The sequence below is a fragment of the Mastigoproctus giganteus genome, chromosome 5 (genome assembly GCF_048544385.1).
Source record: "Mastigoproctus giganteus isolate SK-2022 chromosome 5, ASM4854438v1, whole genome shotgun sequence".
NCBI lineage: Eukaryota > Metazoa > Arthropoda > Arachnida > Uropygi > Thelyphonidae > Mastigoproctus > Mastigoproctus giganteus.
Genome location: NC_143579.1, coordinates 181,942,375 through 181,964,504, shown reverse-complemented (window position 1 = coordinate 181,964,504; position 22,130 = coordinate 181,942,375). Strand labels below are relative to the sequence as shown.

Genomic DNA, 22,130 nt, shown 5'->3' with positions numbered 1-22,130 from the left:
ATATATATAAAAAAGAAAAAAAAAAACCCCACAACAACAAACAGAATATCTAGAGAAGAGTGACTACACTGGCGAGGAGTGAGGATTGATGTCATATGACAAATGACTTAAAAGGTGTGGACTACGAAGCTTCAGAACTAGGTATCTTAGGGTAGGGGAGAGTTTTTAGCAAATATCAAGGGAAAATTGATGGCAAATATTTGCTGATGGGAATAGCATGATGACTGGGAAAGGTTAAAAGTATTTTTTTGTGGACATTGAAAGAGTCTAGTACTTCCTTGCATCATTTGGTCTTTCTAATACTGATATTGAAAAGGTATTAATGATCAGGAATTACAGTAATAAAATTCAACGTGTATGATATATCATAATAAAATTCTTGGCTCACTGATCTAGGCAGAATAAATAAAAAGCAGTTTCAGTATTAGAGATTAAAAAAATAACAATAAGAAATATAAATGTGAATAAAATAAAAATAAAATGAACACCAAAATCAATAAAATATATATAAAACCTGAGATGCCATAGCATTATGCTCTTCGTTAACCTCTCCACTTACAAGAAAGCATAAAAGGGGGAATCCATCCCCATTTTGCAATATACTTTACGGGGTAGCACTAGAAAATAAAAAGAAAGAAATGAGGAGAGGGAGGAAAAAAATGGAGTGAAGCGAAACAGGTAAGGAAAGAAGGGAAACTATTTGTGCTGTGAGAATGAGCAAGTAATTGTCTTATAGATTCTGTACCAGTGGTCATCGTAGTGCAAAATAATAGAATCCGTAGCAGGATGTATACACTTCCTATTGTTGCAATATTAACATGAAAACGAAATGTAAAAATATGGAGGGCACAAGCCAAGTACAAATTCAGTAATTTTCAGCATTTCAGTGACTTTGACTATTTCAATCTTGCAAGGATCAAGTTGAATGTGCTGCTCACACCAGTAGTACTCTGAGTGCATAGAATAGGTGACGTTAACTGTCTGAATAGCTACCTATATTCAGATATCCAGTCTCAAGGTTTTTACAAGGTTCTCCTGTATAATGATTAGGGAAACTTACAGCTTCACTAGTCAGTCAGATATTATAACAGTTTATACACTGTTGAATCATTCAAACCAGTCATAGTATACTTCACCATGAAGGTGACCTTACTGATTAAACTGTCCTTGTGAGCAGCACAGTTTGTAGGATTTCTGTCCTGCCAACCCCGGGTGGAAAAGACCTGTTTGAGTCTCGTTGATGAGGAGAGGAATTTTTATGGGCCTTTTTCACAATGTGGCTGGGTTAGTCAGTCCCAGGTGAGGATAGCATGGTTTCCCCCCTCCAGGAAACTCAGGTTTTTCATCCAGAAAACAAAATTGGTCCTCATGCAATTTACAATATGGACTAATGCTGATATTAGTTGCTGATAGCAACTAATGGCTGATAGTAACTCATAGTTGCTCGCTGAAGTAACAAATGCTGTTGCTACTAAAACCTTATTACAACAACAAATTGAACTTCCTCCTCTTTCATGCTCTTCAAAGTTTTTACACAATGACCTGGATGTTTTCTGAATTATTATTCAACTTGTAGACATTGGTTTTAATGTGCCCACAAGTTTAATGATCTGTAAGCTTTTAAGAATCTCCATGTTAGCATTAGTAGAGGCACATGCAAGAAAGCAAGCTTATTCAGCATCAGCCAAAAAAAAAAACCTTCCCATTTCACTGATCCATTCATTCCAAACATTTGTCTAGTTCTGCTTTGAATTTATTTAAGCTATTAACTTCCACAACAACAGATGGAAGTTTGTTCCAACAATCAACTACCTGTTGGCTAAAGGCAAACTTTTACACGTCTATTCTAACACATCTATTCTACAACTGCCTTTCCTCAGTTTGAATCTATGCCCCCTCAGGTTTGTAACCTGAGTAAGAGGAAGAATTCCATCAGCATTGAGCCTGCTCAATCCATTCAAGGCCTCATACACTTCAATCAAATTGCCTCGCAGGTGCCTAGTCTCTAGAAGCTGCAATTTGCAGAACTTAAGCCTTTCTTCATAAGAGAACACCAGTCTTGTTGTCCTTCTCTGTACTCGTTCTAGCAACTCCCCATTCTTCCTAAAATGGGGCTTCCAGACCTGTATGCGGTACTCAAGGTGTGGCCTGACCATTGCTTTATACAAGGGGATAATCAGCTCCTTATCCCTGCTTGCAAAATTCCTGTATATCATTGACAAGACCCCATGACCTACTCTGACAGCCTGTCTACACTGCTCAGAAAACATCATATCTGACTTCACAATTACCCCCAGGTCTCTTTCATTCTCCACTATCCTGAGTGTAACACCACCCAGTTGGTACATTTCTCTCGGGTTACTGCTACCGATATGCAGTACTTTGCATTTGTCAATATTAAACTTCAGTTGCCACCTCTCAGCCCATCTACCCAACTTTTCCAGATCCTGTTGCAGCAGCAGCATACTGTCATTACTGTTATTAACAACCCTGCCAACTTTTGTCATCTGTAGACTTTTACATTAAGCTTGATATGCCTACATCAATATCACTGATAGATACAGGGTGATTCACTACCAGTGCGACAAACTTGCAGGAGGTGTAGGTGCACAAAGACGAATCAGAATCACATAGCATTGCAGGGTCCGAAATGCCTTCGTCATGCGGTAGAGGACATTGAACGGGAGGTCGTGTAAACAGCGATCCCGCTGGAAGTCAGCATTTGCAAACCGGTTCCCGAGGCAGTAGGATGGACGAGTATTCAAACGTTGAACTGGCCGACATGTACCTCGCGTATGGAGCTGCGGACTGTAACGGGCACACTGCTCTGTGCTTGTACCAGGAACGTTTCCCGCACAGGCGTGCTCCTCATCATACAATTTTCGCACGTGTGCACAGAAGGTTACGTGAGACTGGTTGTTTCACGAGAGGTACCATGAATCAAGAGCGAACGATGAGGACGCCAGACAATGAGGAGAATGTCCTACGTCTTCCAGTTTTACTCTTTCAATGCCGCCTCTTTCAGTATTGCTGCTGTTTTATTTGTCACTTAACTTTTCTGTTGAAGGGGTGTGTTTAATTTGCAATACTATTTTCGAAACTTCGAAGCAAAGCAAATACTTTAAAAGTGGTGCCTCGGTATCCGGGTGGGCAGGAGCAGCAGTGCATAGCACACGCTTCTTGATTAGACCAGGGTTCGAGCCTGTGAGCACCAAATACGGAGGATTCGGAATGGTCAGGGAATGACCACTGCATATCCTGGAGCAATATGGCCTTAGTTGCTAATGCTCCTAAAAACGAAATAACAAACAACTATAAAAGTATGATTACTTAATCACAAGAGTTTCTTCCCTGTTGGTGTAAAATGAACAGAATACAAAGTATCAGTATAATGATGACAATTTTATTTTGCTATGTTATTAAGACAGTCAGTGCCTGTTATGCATTTTTAATCTATTTCTAACATTAATTTTGTTTTCAAATTAATTGTGCAGTTTCATTTTTTTTTTATTTGTAGCTTATGCCTAATATCAAGGTTGGAGCTGAAATTATTAACAAGACACATTTTGCAAAAGTAGCAGATGTAAGTATCTGGAATACGAAGTTTAATTGCATTCCCTATTTTTTACTATTTTGTATGCTGTGGTAGGTAAATTCTTCCTTCATCTCAGTGTGTTAATACCCACTCAAGTCCCATTTAAGCACCCTCTCGGTTCAGGGCTGGATGCAGTTTTGTGGCCCTAAATGAGGCATGTCGAACTGACAGCCATGGAACTGTATTTAACCCCAGGGGCTGACATCTGGTGAGTATGGGCTTGGCACACCCCTAGGTTTTTTTTTTTTTTGGCTGGTGCAGCATAAGCCTCGGGCTTCCTTCCACCATGTGGCTGATAATAAAAATAAAGTGCAGCCTGATCATTTTATCTTGGCAGCCTGATAGGAGCAGCCTGATGTGATTCAAATTCAGTAATTCTGGCAGAAAACACTTTATATGACAGAGTTACATAACCAAGGATTACACTGGCAGCCATGTGTAATCCTTGGTTGTTATCTTTTTCTTTATTCTTTGCAGTTTAACAGTGTTAAACTCATGAGAAAATAATGGTAAATGGTGATACTTATATGCTAAGGATATATACTAATATAAAATTTAAATAAAATTCATAAATTGTGCAATCTTTCATAATTATTGTAGGTTTCGATTGCATTTTTTTATGCAAAGGGGAGAAGATATGTGAAAATATTTTTTTCAGTAACACCACACTGTTATGCTGTTTGCAGACTCTAATGTGATCTGCAAGCCCCTGAGAACAACTTGTGTAGCCTGTGAACACTTTTGAATTTGACACCTGTCCTAGATTATTTGGAATTTATCATACAGTAGGAAACATAATACTATATATGGCATTAACACATATGAGCAAGTTTTAATATACATTTGCTTTATTTTATGTTTAAGTAGTTTTCTCTTTTGTTTTTCTGTATTTTCCATTTATTTATTTTTTGTTATTATTATTAGTTTTGTAATATAAGTAAATTTTGGGACAAACTATCACACCTGAGGTCTAGGGCTGCAATAATCCTTCCCTTCTTTCCCCCAAAGACTGATCTTTCTGATTGCAGTCAAGTTTATTTGTTTGTTTGTTTACATATCTTCTCATTCACAGGACACAGACCCTAGATGATGGTGAGAATGCTGAGATGTACGGAGAATCAAAACAAAGCAGTATTAATCAGTACAAAACTAGTATTAAAATATATACAAAATTTAGATTAACAAAACAGAGTGAAGAGCAATTTCTTATACATAGATGGTTTAAGTGTAAAATCAACATTGTGATTATTCAATACGGAAACGGAGTAAGTGTTGAGTACGAGGGACAGACAGTGAGAAATTTGTTTTATAAAGAGAATCCAAGTGGAATATAGTGAAAGGGATATGTTCAAGAAGAGATGGAGAATTGATAATGGAGTTTATGATATTGTAGACAAAAAAAGAGACCCATGGAGTCGTCTTCTGGAATGAAGAGGAACGATTCTGAAGTGACGACAAAGAGCTCCGCTTTTGATGGAGAAAGGCAAAGCAAGATCGAAAACAAGAATTCAATGAATTTAATTTGAATTCTCAAGTCTGTGAGAAACATTCCTGTTGTGAGGACCAAATAATATCACCATAATAAAAAATGGGAAGTATATTTTTTAAAATATGTTCTGTTCATGTTTTACAGATAGCTAGGCTTCAAAGCTCTCATGCTGAGGTGTCTCTGCTCATGTTTATCGCAGTACAGCATATATATTGTGCACACATTTTATACAGATTGTTCATATTAAAAATAATTCCAAAAACTATCAAAGGAAAATACAATTTATTAATGGAATAATTAACAAATAGTAGCTTATAAACAACATTGGAAGTATACTCTGTTGTTAGCAATACTTAAATTCACTCTTTCAGTCATGTTGTGAGTGACACTACAAAGAGTTTGTCAATGCATTCCTGACTGTATTTTCAATGCTTGCCTTGAACTGCTGAATGCTTCGTGGATCACTCTTTTATGCTTTCTGCTTTAATAACCTCCATAAAAAGAAGGCTGGGGATGTTAAAATCAGGAGTCATTGTGATATGATTCATTCTCATATCACAATGACAGTCTTTGAAATTCATTCTCATATCACAATCTTAGTTCATATTAGTTCTCAGTTCATAGAATGCCTTATTAATGCAGCCCTTAAAGAGGTTCAACTAAGGCATTCTAAAAAATGGATCACACTTACCCAGGAAACAAAAATAACGGCTCCACAAATTTCCACAGTTAACATTTCTTCTAAAACTTTCACTCCTACTGAACTCACAAGTTTAGAGCACGGATTCAACTTTGCGATAAAAAGCCATCAATATCCCATAAAAGAAAGTATTATTGAACTTCAAACAAAACTCTAACATCACCCTGACAAATGGCGCATTTTACATCAGACTAACACTATTAACTCAAAACTCCCCTCCCAATCTAATATATCGAAACAACAACTCAACGATATTCATAAACTAAGTAAAATCCCCGACATTATTATCCAAAAAGCAGACAAAGGAGATACCATAGTAATTTTAGATAAAGCCACTTATATAGAAAAAATGGAACAAATTCTAGCAGACCAAGACACCTATATAATTAATAATTCCTATATCAAATTAAAAAACAAGCTTGACATTATCCTTAGAAAACTCCGGTCTAATAAAGAAATCACCCTACATACCTACAGCAGATTGGCATACGAAGCAATGTTCTCCCCCATTTGTTTGGAATTACCAAACTACATAAACCAGGCCACCCCTTAAGACCAGTTATTTCTTTTAGTAAATCCGCCTTCGCAAACCTATCCTAATTTCTAGTAAAAATCATATCTCCACTCACCAGGTTTTCCAAATTTAAAATCAGTAATACCAACCAAGCCTTTGAGAAAATTAAAACCACCATAATTGCTGACGATGATATTGTAGCATCGTTTGATGTCGTTTCACTATACTCCAATGTACATATACCTTTCACCTTACAAGCCCTTTGTGGATATTTAACTTCTGACAATAGTCTCATTAATCGCACCTCCCTTTCTATAAACAATATTTTAGAACTCATCTCTCTACTATTAGACGCCAGGCATTTCAGATTTCACAATCAGATCTTCCAACAAATATTCGGGTTACCCATGGGCTTAGGCATCTCTGCTCCCCTTTCCGAAATTTACTTAGCCACAGTTGAAAATAAAATCCTACAACCTTACCCTTCCGAGATAAAGTTATACATGCGGTACGCCGATGATGTACTTTTAATAGGAAACAAAACTATAATTGATAATCTTTTTACAAAATTCAATTCAATTCACGACAGACTTAAATACACACTCGAAATAGAAACCAATAAACAAATTAATTTTCTTAATCTCACCATATATAAAACAGGTACTAAACTAGGAACTAAGATCTATAGAAAACATACGCACACAGGGAAATTCCTACATTTCACATCACACCACCCTTTCAACATAAAAAAAAATCCTTTCTCTATAACCAAAACTACAATGCCATTAAATTCAGCACCTCACAAAACGACATATCCAATGAGTTACAATATCTCACAAAAAAATTCATAGCCAGAAATTACCCTCCAAAATTAATCCAACATACCATTTCCATCGTAAAAAATAATATCAATAACCTAATAAAACACATCAAAAATAGTAAAACATGTTTTGTCCTTCCTTATCATAGTAATCTTGCAGGACAATTTCGGCAAATATTTGCAGGTACAGACATCACTCTTATTTTTTCCACTTATAACAAACTTGGGTCACTTTTCAATAAATATAAAGAAACACATAAATATCCAACAAGCGAGATGAATAATATTATTTATTTAATAAAATGTCAACACAATTGTAACGCCTGTTACATTGGTAGTACCACAACCAAATTCGGATCAACCCAATCATCCAATACCAGAGCATACTACCACTACAATATCTTCAGAACTGGACAATCTAGCACTGAACTTACTTTACATGCCCACTCCAGCAACCATACTCCCTTAGTCGACTCAGCTATTACCATATTAAAATTAAAAAAACAGTTACAAAATTTTACAATTCAAAGCCCTCATTATAGAATGGTTTCGTCACCACTCCGATCTAAATATTATAAATGCGAAACTCCCCTTCAATCTTTCTCCGGTTTGGAATCTCACCAATCTGAGATTCCCGCAAGTAACAAAGTGCATCATGGGATTACAAAATTCTTCTTAAGTACAGTACGTGTTCCCTTTTCATTTAATTTGCCAACTGAAAGCGTTTTTTAATGAAAGTCCTTCGTTACAACTTTGGCTTATCCACTATTTAGAAATTCCCAATTTAATCCAATTTAATGACAACCAAGGATGGAGTTAGTGCACTTCTACTTGTGCATATTTTCAATCCTGTTTCCATCATAATTACTATTTACCCACCCCTTAATTTAAGAACCAATCACTTTAAAGCTAGTCACCTCTTGCCATTCAAACCATAACAATTGCAGATCGATCAAGGTGAGTACGTGAAAAATTAAGCCCTTGCTATTTTTTGAATTTAGTCTAACTGTAAAGTGTAAATTTATTGTTAACATTTTTTTTTTTCTTATTATGCATGTCCTTACTTATAATTAAAACAATTCGTAAAAATATTGCACATATTTAATCTTGTCTGAAAATTTTTTACTGAGGTGCATTTATGCACTGCGCAGCTATAAGAAAAATTAGAGGGAACATTGAGTGCAATACTAACATTAGGCCAAGAAGAGCAGTGCCCATTGATAACCACTCTGTATTCTCCAACTCAACCATCCCTTTATCCATAGCAGCAACTTGTCCTTAATTCTACATTCCTCCACTTTGTACAGTACTTTTATATGCAACAGTATCAAAAGTCTTCCTGAAATCCAAGTATATGGTATGAAAATTTATTTTTTGCATCTAGTTTTCCTTTGTTATTGAAGCATAGTATCCAATCAAATTGGTCAGGCAAGACTGCCTCTTAACAAATTAATGCTGTGACTGCAGTATAATTGTGTTTCTTCCTGTCTGGATGCTCCTGCATTCTTTAACTAGTGATTCCATTATTTTTCCTGGAACAGACATTAAGCTAAGAGTTCTGTAATTACTCATGTCACCTTTCGCTCTCCCTTTGTGAATTGGAGATTCATTACTATATCTTCAGTCCATAGGGACCTTCGATGAATCCATGGATGCTCTCATAATTATGGCTAAAGGTTTGCTTACCATCTTTGCTGCCTCCCTTATTATAATTGTATAGATCCCATCTACCCAGGTGCCTTTTTTTTTAAGTTTATCTCCAACAATTTATTTTCCACTTCCCTTTCAGTTATTGCAAAATCATTTAGGTCCCTTTTAGAATTTGATAAACTACTGGCATCCTCTTCCCTGAAGAATTCTTCATGTATGTAGATGCAGAATATCTATTCAGTTTTTTAGCTACCTGAACAGGGTAATCAACAGTTAAACCATTGACATCAAGTGGTCCAATGTGATTCAACCCCTTCCTTCTGCTGTTAATATAAGTATGGAAGCCTTTGCTGCTGTGATTTTCATTCTTTGTCAGCCACTTCTTGTAGTCCGCCTTAGTTTACCTAACCTCCTTTATGATTTGATTAAAGACTAGTTTATATCTACCATAGGCTACTATATCACCTGATATTTTATATGCATCCATCCCATGCATTTTTATTTTCTGTCATAAATCTGATCAGTTCATCTAACAACCATTTAGGTTTAAGCCTTGAACATTATTTCTTAGTTGGTATGAAAAACTTAGTAGCTCCTATGCCTATAATTTTTTCCCTGAATGCTTTCCACTTAGAATTTGGCATTGGAAACATTGTCAGTTGGTCCCATTGCATAGAATTTAAAAACTGTCTGAGACCACTGTACAAAAGCATAAACCTTTACCCTTGACAGTAGTTATGTTTTTAAGTATATTCTTTAAGTTATATCTTTATGTATAATACACTTAGCAATGAAAGTTTAAGCTTTCATTTAAAAGTTCATCTTACTAGGCAGGGTTGTATTCACCCAGAAAAGCATGAAATCTTACTGTGTGGGCCAAATGAATAACCCTCTTATTATTAAAAAAATGAGATTAAAAAATCTAAATTCATTGCTTCTTTGTCACTTTTTTCCTGTGATAAACCTGCAACAGTATCCGGCACTTTTTGGAAAAAAATTAGTTAAAATTGTTTGCTTAGAAGCACTCTATAAATTTCGTCATAAGGAACTAAAGCTAATGATAAAGTTCTGCAAAAATTTAAAATCCTCTCCAAATTAGGATCCATATTCAGAGCTTCTTGGCTAGGCAGATTTGCAAGTTTTTAAAACTCAGCTAGTCTCTTTGCAGTCAAATTTTTGTGTGCATATTCTTCATTTTGTTGTGGATTGGTTATGGACTAATGTTATTAGTGGAATCCCACAGGGTTCAGCACTGCACCAGTTGTTGTTTTCTGTATTTATTAATGATATTGATATTGATGAGGTATATCTGGCTTAATAGATGATACAAAGGTTGGCAAGGTGGTTGACAATAATCAAGGTATGCTACTGCAATAAGATCTAGAAAAATTAGGCAGATGGACTGAGAAATTTCCATTGAATGCTCATTGACAAATGCAAGATTGCATGATGGTGGCAGTAATCCCAGTAATATACCAGTTTTGTGGTACTCTGGGTAGCGGAAAATGAAAATGACTTGGATGTAATTGGGCAGTCAGATATGAAGTTCTCTGAACAGTATAGACAGGCTGCCAAGGACCGCTCATGGTTTTTTTTTTTAACAAATATATACTGGAATTTTGATATCAGGAATGAGGTCCTAATATCTCATTGTACAAAGCAATGGTTAGGCTGCATCTTTAGTACTGCATACAGGTCTGCAGGTTTATTTTAGGAAGGAATGAAGGTAACTAGATTGGTGAGTGGAACAAAACTGCACTCTTACCAAGAAAGGCTTCAATTCTGCAGACTACAGAGACCAGGCACATGTTAGGTGTTCTAACCGAGGTATTTAAGGGTTTTAATAGATGAAGCAAGCTCACTGCTGATGTGATTCTTCCTCTTGCTCAGACTACACATATGAGTTAGCATAAATTCAAATTGAATGGTTTCTTGCATCATTTGCTAATAATAACCTTAGTTCATGATAAGTAAGCAGTAGCCAATAATAACCTCTCTCTTCGGAACAATCCCTTTGATTCATAGCTGTAATTGTCATTTAATGCCTTATTGTTTCAATTTGTGGAACAATAGTTCTTGTGAAACAATATCAAAGCTATTAAAGTTAAGATTGAAAGAAGAAATCTACCATATTTGACCCTTTCTGCAGTATGTATGTTTTTTTATGTGTCAACTATCTGTAGTACGTATTACATATACACATTTTGCATGAGTATGAATTCTCTTAATTTACCAATAAATGCTGCCATCTGTATCTGTTTTGGACTAATAGAACACAGAATTTATAATAGATGGCTCTGTTAAAATATCTTCAAAATTCAGAGGATATTTCAGTTGTGAATTTCAGTAGTTGTGTAATTTGCGGCTAAAATTAAATAAATTTTTCTGAACTTTGATCAAGAAATTGACTCTTTGACATTGAAATTGCAGCATCTTTGGAATGAATGATTGGATGTATATGTAAATCAGCAGGTTAATGGGTTGTGCAAATGATTAAAATATGGGACCAATTGGGCAAAGTTTCAGCTGATATAAAAACGAACATAGAGATTGTGGAGTTCAAAGCAATACATGTGTGACATGAGTTAACAGGCTTCTGTCTTGCAGATACCAACTTCAGAGTGTAAGGAGATTGTAGAGAATGCTGATACATCATGTTCAATGCTGATAGCAGCAACTTCAACAGAGGGAAAATTATTGGCTTCTAGAGCTGGATTGTCAACTCATCACGTAGTGAATGCATTGGCTGTGACAATACCATAGTACACAGATGTTGGCAATAGTGGCCACAGGAAAGTACAACTGCTGATTGAATGGATAGTGAGTGTGACAGCAGAGGACTAGAATGGGAGGATGTCTTAAACATCAACAGGTTTATACTGTATCTACAGCCACACTGGCTACCATCCAACAAGCTCTCACCTGTTATCTCCTACCATTGTTTGGCACATAATGGCTTTTAGCTGCCATTGTGCCGTAAAACCTCCAATAATAACAACAACCACCAACAAGCTCTGATATCAGCTGGCTATCACTTACTGCACCATTGCACACCAAATGGAAAAATGAGGCTGCCCCCTTAGCTGCAGTTGCATTGATTACCACTGATCACCACCCACGAAATTTCTAAAACAAAGTAAAACCTTTTTATTCAAGGGCTATTTATCAGTTTGCCAGGAGGAGCCAGTCTTCAGTCAGTTAACATTCTAAAATATCTGGGAATGATGATTCACAGGCAAATGCACTTCGTAACCCACATCACATACATTGAGAACAAAATTCAAAAGTTTGTGGGTATGTTGCTTGAATTACAAGCAACATGCCATCATCCATATTTTATGACTGCATTTTCCTGCCAATTTTGGGATGTGCATCACATATCTGGATGAGCTCCACTTTGCAGAAATTCAGTTTGTAAAAGAATAAGAGAAGTTTATGTTGATATGATACGTAGAACACTTCCATATGATACTTTCCAGAAATTAAAACGAAAACAATTAAAAAATCGTTAATTTTACATTACAGTAAGAAATAATTCAAAATCAATTGAACACAATTAAAAATAAATCTGTCAACTACTGAGCGCCGGGCACTCAGGATGAAGTGTCCATAGTCATGAATGGTCATTAGTGTGGTATCTCAAATAGATAGCTTTATGGTAACTGAAAAAAGTTTCTAGTACCACAGTTTGGCCTAAAACTGAGGAACTAACGAAAACATTGTCAATTTGAGTCTTTCCAGTTGTGAATGACAAGGATGGTAGAAGCGACTCCAACTTCTTCCTGGAGACACAATTAAAGTCTTGGGGGAGAAGCGACTGGCAGGTGAGGACCATGCAAGGCTCTGCACAGGCAACTCCCCAATACCGTCTCTCTGAGTATCTCCTTGCCGGGACAACTCCAGCTTTGAAAATTGTTAAAAAATACTTCTCGTTGAAAAATTTATAAATGACCTTTATAGAATTATTAACTAACTATTTAGCAATCTTTTTGTCACCAAAAGGAGAGTTACTTAGTACAAAGAAGTGTGCTATCGAAGTGCAATAAAAAATTGTTTTTTTAATTTTAACACAAAAAGTAAATGATAGATTTCAGTTGGAATAGTTTTCCCTTGATAAGCATCCAATAGTGCATAGCTAATGTGATTTTTGAATTTTTAGCTCCATTAGCATCGGAAATAGAGGGGGGGATACAAATTACTCACATTTTCCTGTCTAGTGCTGCCATTTTTTAATTTAAAAAAATATTTTAAACCTACTCCTTGAGCTCTTTCCAATAGTGTATAATAACCTATGTTGTCAACAACATTTTGTCTCCCCCCCATTTCTCAGACAAATTTTAGGGATACAGAATAGCATCAAGTGGCCTTCAGCAATGAATTCTGTTTCTGCTTGGGCCTGATGACTGCTGCATATATGCGTGGCAGTGGTGTGGTGAATTCATAGATCTCTTGTTGAAAGAAATCAGTTTTGATGGTCTGCTATTGTTGATGTTCATCAACAGCAGTCTGCTTGCTGCCATATCACCGAGATGCTGGAACCTGCTGCTTTCCCCTCTTAGTGGGATGTATGCACCATTTTTCATATACTGCAAGGATTTCTTCTGAATGTCTTTGTGGCGTGGACATATTGTCTTGGCCATCCAGATCTCCATATTTCTCCCCCATCAAGCATGTGTGAACCATGATTGGATGCCATGTACAGAATTACTAGTAAGCAGCACGGAGCACAGATGTTCTGTGGGACCAGGTGCAAGAGACTTGGTGGGAAATATTCATCACCTGTGCAACACAATGGCAAGATGCTTAGCTCATTGTATCCACAACCGATCTGTCCATTGTAATCAGTTGTGGATACAATGCTTAGCTCATTGTATCCACAACCGATTACAATGGACAGATCAATAAGATGTAAATCCATCATGGTGTATTTACATCATTATTGTAAGCATCATTTTGTGTCATTAAATGCATTCACACAAGTATTTGCAACTTTCATCATGTATATGAGTTACTCTGAGTATCATGTGTGTTCCTTTCGGGGTGCTGCAATTTCAGTGTCACAAAAAAAAGTAATGAATTTTTTTAAAATTCCAATTTGATTTTTGACACTAATATTAATCTGATGTTGGATCTTCAAGTCAAAATAATAAATTTATATTTAAAATCATTTATATAAAAAATAAAACAGTGGCTAGCTGGATGAACTGAGTTTGGCTACAGTTTGCTGTGACCAAACTCTGTTCATACAGAGCTACTAGCTGAAAACTCATTGCCCTGAGTGCAAACATTTGATGGGTTCATTGCTAAAAAGGGTTATATAGAAAAACAAGGTGTTTTTTTTATTTATGTAGCAGTGTTTTTATGTATGTATTATATTAGAACATGTATATTAATATAGCCTAAAATAACTATAGAAAGAATTTTATCCACTATTTTTTCTTGTAATTTTTTTTTTTTTTTTTTTTTTTTTCAACCTACAGAATGGTGGCTGTCACTTAGAACAGATTCAACAAAATACAGATATTTGTTTAATGGGTAACTTATTTGCAAGTCAAGGGAAGCCTGGAAAGGTATGTTTTAATTTATCATCAAACATGTAAGATAAAGGAAAGCATGTGCAGATTCAGTTATGAAAAGTTATTATGAAATACAGGAATTAAAGTGTGTTAAAAGTGTGTATATTTCATTCCTGTAAGAAATTAGGAAGCTCGGAACTGTTCACATTTTGCAAAATTTTAATCAAATTTAAATGATAAATACTGCCAACAAGAACTGGAAAACATTACTTCAATAGATTTATAGCAATTTCACATCCTCCTAAACAAACTTTTACAGTGACCGGTGTTTCTATATATATACTGTGCAATTAAGTTTTATGTGAAGAGAGCTGCTGTGCAAGCTTCCAAATTATAAATGATTCATCACTCTCATCAATATCAAATACTGTTTGCCTAGTACTTAGAGGGAGAGATAATTGACTGAGCTAATGGACTTTGGTGTTATGGAATGATGAAAGTAACTTCATCGCATAGCAGTCTACTAGCTTCATAGGTCAGCCACTCTGACCTTTTGAGAGCTGGGTGTCTAATGCATGACTGCAAAATAATGTTGAAGGTGTGGAAAACAATTTATGCAAGAGGTTCTCTCATTATAATCACCAAGCATTTCACTACTACTTAAAAGGACTGTTGTATCAAAAACTACTCAAGGAGTATTGGGATAATATTTTGGAGTGGTGATTATTTTCTTTAGGGCTCAACCCCCACTGCCATGAGGAGAAATCAGATAAACATTGGTTTATCCATTTTCAGTTAAACACTGCCTGATTCACAAGTTTAGGTTAGCACAGAGCAGACCAGTGATCACTGGCTTTTGAAATTATTTATGGGCAAAGTGGACAAATCTTAATCAAGTTTTATGTAGATATTTAGTGTAGATTTTGTCTTGCTACATTTGGGCAGTAATACATAAAAAAGGTGCACCTATGTGCTAATAAATACAAGTTATAGAGGTGTTGTCTGAATCCTTTTTGGCAGGCCAGTATACACTGTCCAGTCAAAACTTTATGACTACCTACCTAATAGTGGGTATGTCTTCCTCTTGGCACCAGTGCTGCCACCAGATGGTAAGGCATGGACTCTATAAGTCCTCTGAAGATTGAAGGTTTGTTGCACCAAGTCATTAGAATTGCAACCTGTAGATCTGCAGTAGTCTGTGTTAGAGGATCCAAACACTGGATCTTTGATCCATGTAATCCCAGAAATGTTTTATGAGATTCATATCCAGAAAATTTGGTGACACAATAGCACCTGGAAGTTGCTGGCGTCTTGATGTAAAGAACTGGGTTTCAGAATTTAAGCATGAGATTGCACTGAAGACAACAAGTGGTGTCTTCTATTATGTCAACTCTAGAAAATGATCTGATGCATGATAGTGTGCTTTCAAATTGAAAGGTTATTATCAGACATATAGTTAATGTAATGCAAAGTTTTTAGGGCAATAGCATCATGTTTTTACATAAGTGAATCACCAAATTGGTGAAACTGGCATTGTTTTTATCGTATCTCATATTGTGAATACCTTCACGAGTTGCCTGATATTGCACTACCTCAAATAAACAGTGCTTCACCAGACGGCCATTTCAAGGCTATTTGGCCTATCATTGGTGGGTGGGTGGGTAGGTATCCACTGAAATTAAGTAACAATAGTCTTCTCCACTGGTGAAGCATTGCTCATTCAAGGTAGTGCAATATCAGGCAACTCATGAAGGTATTCACAATGAGATATAACATTGATGCCATTTCACTAACATTTATGTTAAGTAAATTTTTTGTAGGTTGAGGCTATTACCCTTGAGGTTTCCACTTTTCAATTATTCAGAAAAATGAAATTCTCTGTAACTGGTTTCTTACTCAGTTTTTATTTATTATGATTGTAAGAGCGATAAAGCTCAATATGTCCTACTACAGTTATTATTAAAAACTGTAAGAGGAAACCTCATACCTTTTTTATATAGGACTGGAATTCTCTCAACCCTCATGGTCGAAGGATTATATGATTATACGAATAAATGTCCCATGTTTAATTAAAACTACATTAAAAAATTATATAAATAGATACGTATTAAAAGATTGTCATGAATTCAATTCTCATCCCCAACATCAATAAAACCCAGGGGAAGCAGACAGCCATCAACACTCCTAAAAAACCCAACCGATGTTGCATGCTAACATGAGAACTGAAAACAATTATCGAATTAATATTTAAGAAACATAAGATAAATGTACATGGAATTAAAATATCTAAAAACATAAAATTGTCTAAACTTCTTATAAGGGACAAAACTTATTTGGGTAGATTCTGTGCTCACAGGAAGTAAAGTGTTTTTTGCGAATGATGTCCACCCTTTTGTATACATAAACCTATCGAATCCCTGATATACATTTATCTTATGTTTCTTAAGGATTAATTTATCAATGTACATTAAGGTTTATTGATGAACTTATGTTTCTTAAGGATTAATTTGACAATTGTTTTCAGTTCTCATGTTAGCATGCGACATCGGTTGGGGTTTTTTTTGGGGGGGGGGGTGTTAGCATTAGAAAAGACACACAATGCAAGAAAGCAAGCTTATATAGCATCAGCCAAAAAAAAACCGCTATTTTACCTATGCACTCGCTCCAAATGTTTGTCAAGTTCTGCCTTGAATCTAGTTAAGCAACTTCTACAACAAATGGAAGCTTGTTCCAGCAATCAACCATCCGCTGGCTAAAGGCAAACTTCCGCACATCTATCCTACAACTGTCTTTCCTCAATTTGAATTTATGCCCTCTCAGGCGATTATTCTAAGCAAGAGGAAGAATCCCATCTGCATTGAGCATGCTCAAACCATTCAAAGCTTTATACACCTCAATTAGATCACCTTGCAAGTGCTTAGTCTCCAGACACTGTAATTTGCAAAACTTAAGCCTTTCTTCGTAAGAGCAACCCTTTGTTCTATTCACTAGTCTTGTTGCCCTTCTCTGTACTCGTTCCAACAGCTCTACATCCTTCTTAAAATGAGGCCTCCAGCCTTCTGTATACAGTACTCAAGGTGTGCCCTGACCATTTCCTTATACAAGGGGATAATCACCTCCTTATCCCTGCTAGAAAAATTCCTGTATATCATTGACAAGACACCATGAGCTACTCTTACAGACCGTCTGCACTGCTCACAAAACTTCATGTCTCCCTGCACAATTACCCCCAGGCCCTTTTCATTCTCTACCACTATCAGTGTGGTACCACAGAGTTGATATGTTACTCTGGGATTACTGCTTCCCATATGTAGTACTTTACATTTGTCAATGTTAAACTTCATTTGCCACCTCTCAGCCCATCTGCTCAACTTTTCTAGATCCTGTTGCAGCAGTGTACTGCAACCTTCGTATCGTCTGCAAACTTTGACATTAAGCCTGATATATCATCATCAATATCATTTATAAATACAGAAAACAACAATGGACCCAACACTGAACCCTGAGGGACTCCACTAATAACATTAGTCCATGAAGAGCAGTGTCTGTTGATTACTACTCTCTGTGTTGATGGCTGTCTGCTTCCCCTGGCTTTTATTGATGTATTATGTTGGGGATGAGAATTGAATGCATGACAATCCTTTAATGCTGTTTAATTTTTAATTAAACATGGAACATTTATTCGTATAATCATATAATCCTTCGACTGTGAGGGTTGAGAGAATTCTGATTCTACATAAAGGTATGAGGTTTCCTCTTATGGTTTTTAATAATCAATTTTTACTTGTATTGATTATCACTGTACAAGGGGTATTCCAAAAATATGTGGACTGGCAACACTGTTTCGTTGCTATGGAAACGAGTGAAGAGTTTGCAGTCTAGGAATGTTTCTCCCATCTTTTCTTACTTAGTTTGTGCAAGCATATCACACAGTATTCATTTTTGTGTTTGTTATAACAGTTTATTGCTTTAAACTGTTCACTATAACAGTTTATGTGAAGTGTGTTGTTTTATGGTGGGGGATGAAAAAAAAAATATTTTGTTAATTATTGACAAAGAATAGTGATTGAATTTTGTGTCAAGTTAGGCAAAAGTGGTCAGAATATGTTTGAGATGATTCAAGAAGCATACAGTGAAGAAGCAAGCCTTGGCCAAAACAGCTGTATTTAAATGGTAGAAGATTTTAAGGATGGAAAAAAAAAAAAACATACAACATGAACAAGGAAGCACGCATCCGTCAACCTCATTGAACGATGAAAACCTTGAGGAAGCTGAAACGTTATTGAAATGACTTTTATCGATTTGTGATCCAGCAGTTCAGTTGAATGTTGGTGTAGCAAGATGTCACGAAATTGTAAAGATGCACCTTAGTGTTTCATGTGTTTGCACAAGATGGGTACCACGCGATCTTACTGCAGAACAGAAAGAACAGTGCATTGAACTTTGTGAAGTCTTTATTGACAAGGTGGAAGAAGAGTCAGACTTTTTGAATAAAATAATCATGTGATGAGCCCTGGATTAAACTTTTTGATCCCGAGTCCAAACAGCAGCCAAGCATATGGAAACACCATGATTCACCACGTTAAAAAAAAAAGTTTTTGGTTCATCAAAAAAATTGATGTTAATTTTGTTTTTGTTTTTTGATGCCCATGGAATAATACTGCAGCACTGGGTTCTTGAGAAACAAACTGTAAATGGAGAATATTATGCCCTCAAAGGAGAAATTTGCAAAAAAAGACCGGAACTGCTTAATCAAGAATGGTCTTCTTCTTCAAGGCCACATGTCTAACAACCAGCAATGCAAGCTTTAGTGAAAATTGGAGATCAACCACTAGACCATCCTCCATACAGCTCAGACCTTGCACTATGCGATTTCTGGGCTTTCCCTAACCTCAAAAAAAAAAAAAAAAAAAAAAAAAAGAATTGAGAGGAAAAGAATTTAATACAAATGAAGAAGCTAAATCTGCCACATACACTATCCTGCAATGCCTTTCAGAAAATGGGCTGCAGCACGTGTTTCAGAAGCTAGTGAACTGCTGTAAAAGGTGTACAGAATGTGAAGGATGCTATTTCAAAAAGGAGACACGTACCAACCTCCCAAGCGAGTCTGACTCAGAGCAGTGATCTAAGTCTGAGTATTTTTAGAACAGTCCTCATACATATGTATTTTAATTAATTAATTTTAAATAAATAACACAACTTTTTTAAAGCACATAATGAACTTTTTGTAAAAATGAATATAAATGGCTTTGTTTAGAGCATTTAATTTTCATTTATTTTTTTCATTTAATGTGTAATTAGTTCACTTAATTTTAGTCCTTATTTTGTTTTTACTCAAACAGTTTATTATTTTTTTAATATAAACATTGTATCCCCTTTAATGGATCAAAACCCCTCCCTTTTTTAAATTTTTGCATACATCCCTGCCAAGAAATTTCATTTCTTAAAAAAAAAAAAAAACCCATGAAATCAATGTTATTTCGATAATCCAAAGGAAAATCTGCATACAAGGACAAGGACAAACTTAGTATGTAGCTACTTAAATGACCGCCATTTCTCACTGCCAAGTCAAAGTGGTATGTGATGGTATCGGAAAATTGCCATTGTCCTTAGTCAAAAGGTGGAAACAGCAGTTACAAAAGTGATATCAAGCATCACATAGCATTTTTATCAAATGTATGGGATGTCCTTTTTTTCTTTTTTTTTTTTGGTAGTTGTTGGCACATAGGCTTCTGTGGCCATAATGCACCTCCCAAGGTTTTTTGCAGTACTTTGATCCAAGCCCGAGGCGGGAATCGAACCTGCGACCTTTGGGTTGCCAGTCAGGCACTTTACCCGGTCGGCTAGGAATGTCCTTTATAAAACTAAAATTGTATTGTGTGAATATGGTATATGATAAAAATTTGAAATTACTTCCAAGTAATAGAGAATGTCTACAAGTTTTTATTCACCAGTTAGAAAAAGTGTGCGCTGCAGATGGCAGCATAATTGCAAAACTAATAATGGAGAAATTTACCAAAAAAATTTCATCATCTTGGTTTTATCATCAATCAGCAGCTTCAATACAAGCTGTAACTTGTATGGTTTCATCCTCAGACAGCTATGTAACATGTTACATATTATTGGCCTTGACATATAAGTTCACAACTGGCATGTTTATGGATTTGCCTGACCTTTGCATAAAACTTCCTTGCACCTGCTCCAACTTCTGTACCACCATCACCACCACCTCTTCCAGAATAATTGCTCAAACAGGTATCCTTTATGAATGTTTTCATACTTCTACAGAATTCTAGGTCTACTTGAAGCTTCTTTTTAAGTTTAAAAAGAAGCTTCAAGTAGAACTAGAATTCAAAATTTATGTGCAACTCCAGACTGTACTCGTTGAAACAAAGTACACAGCATGAATTCGATTGGATATTATGATGTGGTTACAAAGGAACTGGATGCAAAAAATAATTTTGATATCATATACTTGGATTTCAGGAAAGCTTTTGACGCTGTTGCGCATGGAAGACTACTGTACAAATTGGAGCAGAATGGTATTAAGGGTAAGTTGCTACAATGAATAAAAGGATGGTTGAGTGGGAGAAGATTTGATTGAATTCATTACCACCGAACCCGGTGGTAATCAATGGCTACTGCTCTTTGTGGACTAATGTTATTAGTGGAGTCCCACAGGGTTCGGTGTTAGGTCCACTGTTGTTTTGTATATTTATCAATGATATTGATGAAGGTATATCAGGCTTAGTGTCAAAGTTTGCAGATGATGCAAAGGTTGGCAGGGTTGTTAATGGCAGTAATGACAGTGTGCTACTGCAACAGGATCTAGAAAATTTGGGCAGATGGGCTGAGAAGTGGTAACTAAAGTTTAACCTTGACAAATGCAAAGTACTGCATATGGGTAAAAGTAACCCCAGAGAAATGTACCAACTGTGTGATACTACACTTAAGGTGGCAGAAAATGAAAAAGACCTGGGAGTAATTGTGCAGTCAGATATGAAGTTTTCTGAGCAATGCAGACAGGCTGCCAGGGCAGGTCATGGGGTTTTGTCAATGATATACAGGAATTTTGCTAGCAGGGAAAACTAGGTGATTGTCCCTCTGTATAAGGCAATGGTCAGGCCATGCCTTGAGTACTGCGTACAGGTCTGGAGGCCTCATTTTAGGAAGGACGTAGATTTTTGCTTGAGTGTGGACAGAGAAGGGCAACAAGATTGGTGAGGGGAATGAAGGGATCCTCTTACCAAGAGGGCATCTCCGTAGCCAGGTGGGAAGGAGCAGCAGTGCGTAGCACACGGTTCTTGATTAAACCGGGGTTCGAGCCCATCACCACCAAATACGGAGGATGCAGAAAGGTCAGGGAATGACCATCGCATATCCTGGAGCAATATGGCCTTAGTTGCTAATGCTCCTAAAAACTAACTAACATTAAAACATTAACATCTTACCAAGAGAGGCTTAAGTTCTGCAAATTGCAGCGGCTGGAGACTAGGCACCTGCAAGGTGATCTGACTGAGGTATATAAGGCCTTGAATGGGTTGAGTACACTGATGGGATTCTTCCACTTGTTCAGATTACCGAACCTAAAAGGGTATAAATTCAAATTGAGGAAAGACAGATGTAGAGATAGATGTGTGGAAATTTGCCTTTAGCCAGCAGGTGGTTAATTGCTGGAACAAACTTCCATCTGTCGTTGTGGAAGTTGATATGTCAAATAAATTTAAGGAGGAACTGGACAAACATTTAAAGGGAATTGTTTTGTAAATTTTTTTTTTTTTTTTGCTGATGCTGCATAAGCTCTTACACTTGCTTTCTTGCATCACATACCAATACTACTTCTGGG

General features: G+C 36.3%; 1 protein-coding gene across 2 annotated transcripts in view; it reads left to right on the top strand.

Annotated features, from left to right (window-relative positions):
* LOC150085898 (beta-keto L-gulonate decarboxylase-like) overlaps positions 1-22,130 on the top strand; it is a 128,310-nt gene that overhangs the window by 58,522 nt on the left and 47,658 nt on the right. For both annotated transcript variants that reach the window (XM_090373559.1, XM_090373560.1), the window contains exons 5-6: positions 3,518-3,583; positions 14,249-14,338. In XM_090373559.1, the coding sequence (XP_090229685.1) occupies positions 3,518-3,583; positions 14,249-14,338 (156 nt within the window). The remainder of the gene's footprint in view (positions 1-3,517; positions 3,584-14,248; positions 14,339-22,130) is intronic.